This window comes from Brassica napus, chromosome C1 (assembly GCF_020379485.1).
Source record: "Brassica napus cultivar Da-Ae chromosome C1, Da-Ae, whole genome shotgun sequence".
NCBI classification, from domain to species: Eukaryota; Viridiplantae; Streptophyta; class Magnoliopsida; order Brassicales; family Brassicaceae; genus Brassica; species Brassica napus.
This window is the reverse complement of record NC_063444.1, coordinates 5,738,767-5,751,930: the sequence shown is the minus strand read 5'-3', so window position 1 is coordinate 5,751,930 and position 13,164 is coordinate 5,738,767. Positions and strand designations below refer to the sequence as shown.

At 39.3% G+C, this 13,164-nt stretch overlaps 2 protein-coding genes across 2 annotated transcripts; both read right to left on the bottom strand.

Annotated features, from left to right (window-relative positions):
- Positions 1-27: 27 nt before the first annotated feature.
- On the bottom strand, positions 28-429 carry LOC125580622 (acid phosphatase 1-like). Its single transcript, XM_048745395.1, has one exon. It carries the CDS (start codon positions 427-429, stop codon positions 28-30), a length of 402 nt encoding a protein of 133 aa, XP_048601352.1.
- Positions 430-609: 180 nt separating this feature from the next.
- LOC106372857 lies at positions 610-3,216 on the bottom strand. The gene has a single exon (XM_013813124.2). The coding sequence runs from the start codon at positions 3,214-3,216 to the stop codon at positions 610-612; it is 2,607 nt and encodes an 868-aa protein (XP_013668578.2).
- Positions 3,217-13,164: the final 9,948 nt, after the last annotated feature.

The following is a 13,164-nucleotide window of genomic DNA, read 5'->3' as shown; positions in this document are numbered from 1 at the left end:
TAAAACGATTGGTAATACTGAGCGTATTTACCCGTAACTGTGAGCCTTGTAGTACTCGAGGTTCGAGAGAAGCGTCTCATCGACGTCGAAGACCCATGCGTCCTTACAATCTCCGCCCATCTTGACCGTTTTAGCAAAGGCGAGCGCGTAACTAGCGACTACATTGTAGTCCGTGTCGAACTGGCCTTTGCCGTAATAGGTTTCAAGATAGCTAACGCATTTGGATGGAACCACCTTACATTTTACGGCATTGTTGGTCTCGACGGCCAATCTCCAGCTCTCGCAGTAGGAATCAACGGAAGAACGAGACTCTACGATGACCGGTAGCTTCATGAGTGATGAGACGCGAGAAGAGATGACCGGACTGATTAAGACGGTGAATAACGCGAGGATAAAGAACCAAATAGTGTTGTTATGAGAACAAGCCATTGGAGATGCTTTTTTTTTTGGTATTGTGCCGAGATGGGAGAGGAAGATGATTAGGTGCGAATTTATAGTAAAATCAATGTCGCGTAAATTCTTTTTGTTCTGGACGTCGTATCAAAAGCACATGTGAACGTTGCTAATGTATTTTTTTTTTTTTTGTCATCCAAAACATTTATTCCAAACTTAAAGGGATTCATACAAGCTAGCCTCTATAGCTAGCCTAATCGGATCTTTTACTTCATAGAAGCTGAAGCATTGCTCGCGTGCTCGGGCCTCTTTGGCAAGATTATCCGCACGGACATTTGCTGATCGAGAGATAAACATAAGAGATAAGTCTTTAAAGAGAGCATTCATAGCTTTAATTTCGTCCAAAACCGGTTCCAGAGCAGGCCACTGTTTCTTCCGTTGTATTATGTGCACGAGCTGTTGACAATCAGATTCAAAGTTTATGCGCCGGCATCCCCGGTTGTTTACTTCTTTCATCGCCCAACATAAGCTCTCGGCCTCTGCGTGTAGTGGCGTCTCTGTTTGTGGTCCTTTGCACCGTCCTCTTAACACCTCCACTTCCTGTTCAAACAAGACAAAACCCATTCCAATTCCATCGCTTGCCTCCACCCATGACGCGTCAACCTGACATCTCCACTGATGCGTTAGGTTAGGTGCTGGGGAAGGATTTCTCCTCTGGTTATTTTCTTCTTCTTTCGTGAAGGTCGTCTCAACGATCTGCGCCATCTTCCAAGCTTCCGCCTCCTGCCTTGCCAGTTGCAAAATATCCAAAGCTGTCGTGTCTAAGTTACTGAAGCACTTATTGTTTCGAGCCTTCCATTGATACCACATGATCCATGGAAATATCGAAGAGATGTCTCCGATATGGTTAGGCTCTTTACAGTACCTTAGCAAAGTATCGACATTAACATAAAGTGAAGAGCACGGAAACAACCCCAGAGATGAAGGGATATTAGATAGAGCCCAACATTGAATTGCCGGTGGACACTCGAAAAGTATATGATTTACTGTTTCTTGTTTTGCTCCACATCTCTGACAAGTACTATCTTTTCCACAATGACGTTCTTTCAGCTTACTTGCTGATGCTACAAATCCTGAGATAGCTTGCCATAGGAAGTGCTTAATTTTCCTAGGCGCTTTAAGTTTCCATACCTCTTTCTTCAAATCCTTTGTACTTGGTTCTGTCACTGCTTTGAGATGGGAGTTTTGTCTCTGTTCTACTGCCACCTTATATCCTGTTCTCACTGTATAGCTACCCGATTTGGAATTTTTCCAGACATAGCTATCTTTGCGACCCGTGCGGCTAATTCTCATAGACAAAATGCGTTGGGCGTCGTCTTCGTTTATAAGTTCTTTAACAAGTTCCACGTCCCATTCTTTGAGCTCATGATTAATCAGATGGTGTACCTTCAAGTCTGGATCAAAGAGAATGCCTTTGGGCTTTGCTGGTCTGGCTGGTTCTGTCTGTATCCAGACGTCCTCCCAGACTTTTGTATCTGATCCATTGCCAATAGTTTTTTTGACTGCCTTATCCAGGATATGTCGAGACGACATTAGACTAGTCCATCCGTACGAAGGATTATTTGCTTTGCCTGTGGCCAGCGGGTTGGAATGTCGGTAGTATCGTCCTTTTAAGACTCGGGCAAGGAGGGAGTCCGGGAAGATCAGCAAACGCCAGACTTGTTTTGCCAGGAGAGCAAGGTTAAAGTCATTGAAATAGCGGAATCCCAGACCTCCCTCATCCAATGGAACACAAATTTTATCCCATGCTACCCAATGGAGTCCTTTGTTATTATAACTCGTACTCCACCAGAAACGCGCCACTGCGGCGGAGAGTCTTTTGCAAGTATCTTGAGGCAGACGGTAGCATGACATAACGAAGGTTGGTACAGCTTGAGCAACCAATTTAATTTGCACCTCTTTGCCCCCTTTGGATAGGAGTCTTGCAGACCACGAGTTGATCCTGCCATTCAATCTTTCTTGTACAAAGGAAAAGACTTGTTTCTTCGATCCACATATCTTTTCGGGCATGCCTAAGTACATTCCCATTCCCCCTTCTTTTGTGATGCCAAGTGATCCTTTCAGATCGTTTTTTATAGACGCTATGACCTTAGAACCGAACAGAACTGAAGATTTTTGTTTATTCAGTTGTTGTCCTGAGGCGTTTCCATAGACGTCGATGATTCGAACCAGTTCTTCGCATTGAGATTGCTCTGCTTTACAGAAGAAAAGGCTGTCATCGGCGAAGAGAAGATGGGAGATTGGTGGGCATTCCTTTGCGATTTTTATTCCAGTAATAGTCTTAGATACTTCCGCTTGTTGGATATGCGAGATCAGAACTTCCGTGCAGAGGATAAAGAGAAACGGTGACAGTGGATCTCCCTGCCGGAGTCCTCTCGAGGGAACTATGTGCCCTTTTGCCTCTCCATTGATCAACACCTGGTAAGAGACTGATGATATGCACTTCATGATCAAAGAGACCCATCGCGGATCAAAGCCAAATTTCAGTAGCAAGGCTTCCATAAAGCTCCATTCAACCCGATCGTACGCTTTGCTCATATCAGTTTTGATGGCTACGAATTTGTTTTTGCAGCTTGGATTGGTACGAAGGGCATGAAACATCTCTTGAGCAATCAGGATATTATCAGTGATTAGTCGATCCGCGATGAAGGCTGATTGCGTCTCAGAGATTATCTTTGGTAAGATACCCTTAAGCCTCGTTGATAAGATCTTGGATATGATCTTATATCCGACATTGCATAAGCTGATAGGTCGGAACTCCATCATAGATACTGGCCTGTCTGTTTTCGATATCAGACAAAGGTTCGTTTGATTAAGTCTATTATCCAACTCTCCCGTTTCGAAGAAATTTCTGACCATAGCACATACATCACGTCCTATGCTGCTCCAGAACCTTTGGTAAAATAAGCTAGTCATCCCATCGGGACCAGGGGCTTTTTCCGGGTTAATGGCAAAAACCGCTTCTCGGATCTCTGAGGGATTTTTAATAAACGTTGATTCATATCTTCCGTAACTGACGTGGCAATATACCGGATTGTATCTTCTATGGTATCGGGAGAGGAAGATGTGAAAAGCTCCTGAAAGTATCCAGTCGCCACTGCCTCAATCTCTTCTTCGGTATGGACCCAATCCCCCATAAGAGTTTTTGAGTCTCGTGATCCTCTTACGTGCTCGCCTCTGTTTAGTCTTAGCATGAAAATATTTCGTGTTTCGATCTCCTCCTCTAAGCCACAGGATCCAACTCTTTTGCTTCTAGTATAGCTCCTCTTCTCTGTATGCAGCACACAGTTTAAATTTTATCTCGAGCTCATCTTCACTGGTTAGCAGATCATCATTTTGCACGATATCTAGCTGCTTCTTTAGCTTTTCTATGAGGACTGCATTGTTTGCTGGGTTTCTCCTTTTCCATCTCGAGATCGATTGTCTTGTTTTACTGATTTTATCAAACAGCTCCAGTGTTGGGTCCGCTCGTAGGTGCTCCCATTCCTCACGAACCGTCTCAGAAAACCCTTCCTTGCTCAACCAGTTTCTGTTGAACTTAAAATTCCTCTTGTGTTGTCGCTCGTGAGCCTGGAATCTCGCCAAGATTGGCCTGTGATCAGATCCCCAACGCAGTAAATACTCCACATAAGTGTGGGAAAAAATATTGTGCCAGTCTTCGTTTCCAACTGCCCTATCAAGTCGGCATTGGACCCGTCCTGCTCTTGTCCTTCCTGCCCATGAGAACACATTTCCAACCGAGGGAAATTCAATCATACCACATCCTGCTAGCATGTTCTTGAAAGGTAAAAATGAAGAGTCTTGGCGCTTCCTGCCCCCTTTCTTCTCCAAATTACTGGTGATCTCGTTAAAATCCCCCATCAGAAGCCAAGCTCCAGTTCTATTCGCACTGATTCGGAGAAGCCTCTCCCATACATTTTCTCGGTATTCAATCACCGGATCTCCATATACAAAGGTAATAAAAACCTTGTGTCCTTCCATCTGTGCTTCTATGTCAATCATACGATTATTAGAGAAGTGAATAACCACATCGGAAGCACCCATATAAAACAAAGCAAGTCCACCGCTACGTCCCGCAGGATCAACAGTGAACAAATGATCATAACCAAACTCAAACATAAAGTATTGCAAAAAGGAAAAATTGTTTTTTGTTTCTGAAAGAAAAAGAAAAGTAGGATGAAAACAGCGATGCAACTCCCGCAGGTGTTGCTTAGTCAAGTAGGCTCCGGCCCCTTGACAGTTCCAGGCAATTGCACTCATATACGCTTACTGGGTGGTTTCTGGGACACCACCGAACCTGGGTTAGACACTGGTTTTCTACTGGTTAAAGCAGACGGGAACACCTCAGGGCGAGGGACATGCTTAGCAGTCTGTCGGCCTGATATAGGGGGGCGAGAGATCTTCATTCCCTTACTCCTTGGGGACATACGTCCCCTAGCTGCCAGCTTCCGTGATGCAGCACTTCCTTTTGTATCTGGGCTTCTGGGAGTTACCTTCTTTACTCCTATCTTCGCCTTCAATTTAAGGATGCCCTTCTGAGATGTTTGAGTACTCTTTACTTCCTTTGTAGGGATACTCTGATTCTGAGGTTCTGATCTCTGTCGTGCTTCTGCTCTCTCTCGTGCTTCTGCATCTGAGACTTGAGCTCTTACCTCCTTTCTTCCTAGCTGCGCTATCGCCTCAATCTGCTCATTCTCTGAATCCTCTACCAATGCTTGTGTCTCAGGCACCACAGTATCATCTAGCAAGTCATCCTCATCGATCATATCTTCAGTCATACCCATTTCATTATAATAATCAACCATCTTGTTAAACTCTCCCTCCTCCATTGAAAGCTCATCATCCTCATGATCTTTTCCAGTATCGCTTGGTTTGTCCGGTAGGGCAGTCTTCGTCGCCTCAGTCTGAGGGATTTGATCGGTATTATTCTCCTTATTTATGTTGTTTTGAGCTTGAGCATGGTCATGATCCACCGAGATGCGATCATGCATCTCACCTTCTCGTTCTCTGATCACTAGAGGACCGGCTAGAGTTCGCACCAACAATGGCCGAGGAGACTCCGCATCATAAACTACATGAGCTTTCCCTTTGAGCTTTCTTCTTTTTTCCTCCTCTGTTTCTGCTGTATCACCTCTGTCTGATGTGTGATCTGGTTCCCTTTCAGATACTCGGTCCGACTCTGGAGCAGTTGCTCTCTGAACCGGTCTCCATTCTTTTCTAGTGCGAGGGTCCTGGTATCGGGGCCTTTGGGACTGTCTATCGATGTCCCTGTTTCTGTGCCTCTCAATAGTCCTCGGTGCACCGTAGGAGTCAGACACTGTCCTCTGCGAATCCGGAGGTGATCCGTGCCTTCTACTAGAGTATCCGTTTTCAGATTTCTTATACGGCTGGTCTCGGAGATACTCTTTCGAGCTTTTAATCCTCCATTCACGGGGGGAACTTCTATCAGTACTGTAGGGTGTAACCTCTCGCCTATTATAATATGGATGGTATCTCTCCCGATCTCGGGGAAAACTTTCAGTGTGCGTGTTATCAAGTCGTTTCCACACATTCTTGGATTGTAGCGCACGCTTCTCCGAAATTGATTGACGTAGGTCTTGATTCTCTCTTAACGTGTCCTTCCTTGGTGATCTAGTACGGTATCTTACGTCGGTCTCCCGCTGGTTCACTAAACGACCTCTTTCCAGTTTTGGAGAAAGGGAGCGTCCTTCCTTGCGAGCCTGTGGGAAGGAAAAGGCTTCTCTGTTTGTGATCTCTTCTTTCTCCTTCACTTCAAGTCTGGCAATCCTGTTCCGTTCGCGTTGTTGTTCATTCAGCTCAGGACATGTACCTTCCTCATGAGAGATTCTTCTACACGTGAAGCAGTAGCGGTGCAAATCCTCGTATTTTAGTTTCACTGTAACCACATCTCCATTATCAAAACCTATTTTACGCTCCAGGTAAATGGGTTCATCTCCATTAATAGAAACCCTCAGACGACTTCCTTGGACATCAACTTTATCTGCAGTGCCAAGAGCTTTCCCAATGCTCCAAAAGGTTTCCTCTTTTTTGTAGTGGCTTGGTATGCCTTCCACTTCCACCCAAAAGGTGATATTATTAGGAAAATCCTCTTGGATTGTTGGAATCCATCTTTCCAGGGAGAAACTCCACTTATTGAAATGGCAGGGTCGTTTGAGCAGAACCTTTTGAAGGTCCTCTTCCTTGTCGAAATCCAGTTGAAACTTATTGTTCCCCAGGTTAGTACCTCTGACTCTCCCTTCTACATCCCATATACGTCGCCTTGGCATGTGCTTTAGGAGAGCATCCATGCTTCTACCATCTTTGTGGAACATCCTACCCACCAAAGTCAGTTTGAATTTCTCAATGAGATCTGAGAAATCAAAAGCCGGGACCTTGATGATCTCTTCATCTTTTTGGGTATGTCTCCTCTCTTCTCGTGAACTCTCGCCTCTGTATCTGTTTCCATAGGAGCGAGACATAACTTACTCAAATCCAGGACCAAATCTCAGTAACAAAACGCCCTATTAAGGGGAAAACCAGCCTTGACAATCCGAAACGTAGATTCCTTAAGGACCACGTTTTCGACGTCAATAGGTTATGTGGTGTGCGATCACTGTAAAAACACAGGACTCCGGTGCTGAGAGGAGTGTACGATAGTCTCCCTCTCCTTCCCGACTTGCCGATCTCTCAGGAAAACCTCAGGATGTTGAGGATTAGCCGGATCTGAAATCGTCTTCACGATCGCCCCTAAACCCTAGCGGCGTGTTATATTAATGAAATATGATGCTCCCGTTGCTAATGTATTTGTTAATCGTAATTTACAAAACTCCTCGTTTTGCAGCTCTCTATTTTTTTTAATATTTCAATCTCTTTAGGAACCGTGTTATTACAAAGTCACTAAAGGTTGAATATATTATCTATCCGGATTACGAGTTTGATATAGACTACTCCAATCCGATATGAAAAAATTGGATTTTGGAAAATTCGATCTGGATATAGATAAAAACTCCAATCCGTCGACGAAAAAATCATGGATGTGTATTCATATTGATTAAGGGAATTACGTATCTAATTACAACAACATTATTATTAATGTGAACTAGGGATGTTGGTATTGGCAATATCAGACCACGCCAACTACACCAAACTTCTCGTATTTCTAAATTACAAAAATTCTTGTTTTGCATCTCTAATTTTTTTTCATTTTCTTTGAAACCGTGTTATTACCAACTACTAAAGGTTGAACTAGAGTATCATATAAGTTCAACATCTGTATATCACTTGATATTACATCTCTACTTTTTTCAAAATCCCACGTCTCTAAACATTATTTGAGAAGTGATTTACTTAGGTGTCTTCACCACAGTCATTCTAACAAATAAATGATGACATTTAATTCATACTAAAAATGATGATATGGATCCTATGTAATTATGACATGGCTTGACACAATTATGACATATAGTTCAGATATGAAAATTCAAATATAAAACAGTAAATATATGATAGTTACCATAATTAAAAAATTATAAGCAAATAACTGAAATCTTAGTTAAAATTTATTATAAACTTACACATTAAACAAATTAATAAAAAAATATTCATTTATTTTATTAGTATTTTATATATTTTTAAAGTAAAATTGTAATAAGGTATTGTATCACTACCATGTTTTTATATAAATAATATAATATTATTTTTCAAAAGTTATTACATGATGTTAAGATTATTGTAACATAATCAATTTATAATAGATATTTACGTTTTGACAAGAGTTATAGACAATTTAATAATCTTTATATCATATCAAAGATAAAAATAATTATATAAAAAATATATTTTTTGTGGATAGTTAAATAAGAACAAATTAGAACATCGATCAAGAATGATTAAGAAAGGTTTTTATATAAATTTACTATTTTTTCTTTTGTAAACTAAATATGCATGAGATTTCAAAATGTTATCTTTATGTAATTTTAATCGATTAATACTTTAGTTTATTTTATCTATTTGATTCTAAGAAAATATGTTTTACATAATCTTAATAAATTATATCAAAATTTTCATCTATTTAGAACGAAAAAATATCATGGTTTAATTTAAAGAAGTAAATGCAAACTAATATACGATGACTAAATCGACTAAATGATACATATACAAAACCATATATCTAATTAGAACAGCATAATATAATTAATATAAATCATACATCATAATTATAAAATCATTTGAATTATAAATAAAATATTAATTAATTATTATAAATATTTATATCTGTGCAAGAGCACGAGGAAATCACCTAGTTGTATTATATTTTAGAAAAAAAAAATAGGGTGATGAACAAAACATAAAAAATAATTATATTTATAGAGTAAACATATTTTTTACTTTTTTTGAATAGTAGAAGGTTCGGGGCCGAAGCCCATAATTTTTCTAGGTCCAAAACCACAACAAGTAATATTTGTTTTATCCCAGCAGTTACTCGAAATAGAAACTTCTGACACGATGGCAAAAATCCTTTCAAGTTGAGATAATGACATCTATTTTTTTTACTTTATTATATAGTGAAAATGGAATATTATTAAAACATATTTACTCTAAATTATATTTTAGTAAAAAGTAAATTACCTCTATAAATAGAATAATCTTTTTATTGACTCGACGTATGAATCGGTTTACGTTATTGCACGAGGAAAAAAACTAAGAACATAAAATTGGTTCATACGTCTGAGTGACTATATGTGCCTAAACTAGTAGCAGATTGGTAAACAAGCTTTTACTAGTTAAAGAACCGCGCTTTGCGGGTGATAAATATTTATATACACATAATTTTTATTATTCTTTTTTGTTTATGTTTTTACATATTATAAAACAAATTAATAATATGTATTGGATAATTAAAACTATTAAATGTTACGTATATATTTGAGTTGACACAAATACATACATTAAAGAAATTATTATTTTTACATACAATTATTTTAGGTAAAAGAAATTTTAAAATTTATTTGACTAGGACTATTTTAAAATAAATAATATTAATATATACATATGATATATTTTCAATATGATTATCTATTAAATGAAAATTCCTAACCATATGATTTTAGGACAATTTTCTCAAATAACCATTTTTAAGTTTTTGTCACAAAAATAACACTCAAAAAATAAAATTACCAAAATAGCCCTTTTTATTTTGAATTTTTTTAAATATATTTTTAAAATTTTGAAACCATCTACATAAATTAATATATTTATGTATTTTATATAGTTTATAGTTTAATATATATATATTAATCTGAATATCTATTATATCTATTAAATATGATTTTAACTCATAGTTTTATGATCCCTTGTATCTTATTATAATCACAATTTAAACAATTGATCACAAAAAATTTCAGCTTGAGACTTTTTACGGTTTTTGTAGTTTATAGTCGTTTTCAAAAATATAAAATATAACATATATGAAAAAAACTAATTTTTTATTATATGACTAACATTATTGTTTAATTTATATTAATAATATAACATTAAACAAAAAATAATGAAGGATGTGAAAATTGTTATCAAATTTCTATTATTAAAATCATTAATCGTCAAATATATGTTATATTCACTTTTGGTAATTCCGCAACTTTTATTTAAGGAAATAATGAAAAATGTTAATTAGATTGTTTATTAATGTTATGGTTAGTTTAATGAGAAGTATATAATATATGTTTAGTGGACCAACATATTTTCTAGAGAATTTGAGAAGCATTCTAGTGAAGACACGTGTCATAGCTAAAATGCTGTAATGTTTATCTTTTAATGTATAGGGGATAGTTGTTGATACTTCAAATTCACCTTTTTTTATAACAGCTAAGTATTGGGTCCGACTGGTGACCATTCTGAAAATAAGAGGAACGAATAGAAAAAGAACATTGAGGAATAAAATTGTAGGAATAAAATTGTAGGAATGAAAAGAAATGGTTATTCCATCTCATATTTAACAAGGAATAACTTTGTTCTTTATTTTTATACAAAAAAAAAAAGAATGGTAGGGAATGAGAAGGAAAAATTATTCCTTATGAATGGTGATTTTCTTAGGAATATTAGGGAATTGATTATTCTTCGTCGTTCTTTGGTCACCATTCATACCCATTGTTTATAATAAACCGTAGTCTTTCTTTTAATTTATATGTTGATAGTAACGTTTTAAATACCATCAACATCCTTAAAAATTAAGAGTCTATTTTTGGGCAAACTGGATACTTTCATTAGGCAAAGCTTAAAAGGTACAAAAACAAAACAAAGGTTTTATGGCCTCAGGCCCATAATAGAAGTAGCAAGACATGATTTTGCTAGAAGGTCCGCCGGCCCATTACGAATTCTAGGTGTGAAAACGATGGAGCATTCAGTGAACGGAGAGGAGGGAGAGGAAGTCAGAGTGTCGATGTCCGAGAGGATGCCATAGAGCTCTGTCGGTCTTCTTCTCGCCGTGATTGCTCGAGCGAGCACTTGAGAGTCTGTGCAGAGACAGATATGTGTGATGTGTTGAGTCGATGCGTTGAGTAGAGCTTCTCAAATGGCCAGTGCCTCAGCCATGCAAGCGGATGTTACATTGAATTGAGAGGCAGTGGCTCTGGAGATTTCCTGGTTATGTCGGTCTGTAAAGATCCATCCCATTCCTGCCGCCATCAGATCCGATCGCCAAGCTGCATCTGTGTTGCAAAACACAGTGAGATCAGTTGGGGAGGAGGTTCGGGCCAGAGGCATCATCTGCAGGGTCTGAGAGATCTGAGGGGGTCTAGTTGATTGAGCTTTTTCTCATTCCTTTTAGGCCAGAATCGCTTTGGTTGATGTTTCAATGGGTGTGAGGTATCTCTTCTCGAAAATAGCAAGATTTCTCGATGTCCAGATCACCCAGCAGAACCATGGAAACACATTACTTGAGATGTCGAAAGGCGGGAGGTTCTTCCATCCATTTGCATCTTGGATCATTCTAATGAAGGTAGAATTTTCATTTATGTCTACTGTGTTCTGCCATTGTCCAAATTTCCAAACTTCTTGTGCGAACTTACATTGGAAGAGAATGTGAGCTATAGATTCAGATTCTCCACATCTTAAGCAGTTTGTGTTGACGAGAACTCCTCTTGATTGTAGGTTTAAGCCCGTCGGGAGTGTCTTAGTCGCTACTTTCCAAAGGAAGAACTTTATCTTTGGGAGGAGGGGAGGGTTCCAGATATATTTTTCCAGTTTAGGATCTCCTCTGATTGTGATTGGAGTCTTGAGTTTGGTGTGTTATTCAACCGAGTTAAGAAGTAGCCTGACTTCACCGTATAGTTGTATGACTTCTGTAGTGGCCAGATGTAGGAGTCGTTAGCTCCCAGGATGCTCGGCCTTAGTGACAAGATGTGGGAAGATAGCTCAGGAAGTAGCTCATCAATTTTGGTTTTGTTCCATTCTCTTGTCTCTCGAGTCAGGATGTCTGCGACAACAAAATCTCTGTCGTTGATAAAGACCGGTCCAATGGGTTTCAGGTTTGTTTCTGGGTTGATCCAAGAATCATTCCAGAGAGGCTAGTGGATTCTCCATTACCAATTGCCTTCCCCAGGTGTTGGAGTAGAAGGTCTCGCCCTGCCAGAATTCCTCTCCAGCCATGGGAGATTGCGAGCTTGGTGGCGTCTTCGCAAAAGTTGATTTGTGGAAGTATGTCCCTAGCAGCACACGCTCAAGCAGGCTCTCTGGTTTTGTCGAGATCCTCCATGCAACCTTTGCAAGGAGAGCATGATTTAAGGCTTCAATGTCGCGGAATCCCAAGCCTCCCTAGCTCTTCGGTTGCGTTAGCTTCTCCCTCCTTTGAGTCCCACCAGAATCTGGTCAAGATGGATTGTATGTGTTTGCAAAGACTGAATATGAGGAAGAAGCACGTCATTGCAAAGCTAGGAACAGCTGACAACACGGACTGGATCATAGTAGCTTTACCGGAAGTTGATAGGAACTGAGTAGACCATGACAATGTGATCTGTTTCATCCTATCAACTATGGATGCAAACATGTCTTTTTTCATGCGCCCAAAGTGTTCTGGGAGTCCTAGGTACTTGCCTACTCCCCCTTCCTTCTCTATTCTTAACTGGGTTTTAATCCGTTCCCTGATTTCAGGTGGAGTTTTTGAGGAGAAGAAGATAGATGATTTCTGCGCGTTGATCATCTGACCTGAAGCGAGTTCATATTTGTGGAGAATATCCATCAAGGAGGAGCAGCTACGCGCATCTGTTTTCGTGAAGATCATGGTGTCGTCGGCAAACAACAGGTGGTTGATCTTTGGACTATTTCTAGCCACTTTGATTCCAGGTAGGAGTTCATTCATCTGTGCTTTTTTGCAGAGGCCGGAGAGTACCTCACCACATAGGATAAAGATGTAAGGTGACAGAGGATCTTCCTGCCTAATACCTCTTTGTGGATTCACCTTGCCTACTATTTCATTATTGAGGAGGAAAGAGTATGAGACGGTGGAGACACACTGCATCATCCACATGATCCAGGTATCACAAAAACCCATTCTCACTAGTACAACTCTTATAAAAGACCACTCCAATCTATCATAAGCTTTGCTAATATCAGTTTTAACTGCCATTGAGCATTGTTTAACCGCCCCTGACCCTTTTAGGTAATGTAGCACTTCATGCGTGATGAAGACATTATCAGATATGGCTCGACCATGTA

Coding starts and splice junctions, on each gene's coding strand:
- LOC125580622 (XM_048745395.1), bottom strand. CDS start 429: ATGGCTTGTTCTCATAACAACACTATTTGGTTCTTTATCCTCGCGTTA.
- LOC106372857 (XM_013813124.2), bottom strand. CDS start 3,216: ATGGAGTTCCGACCTATCAGCTTATGCAATGTCGGATATAAGATCATA.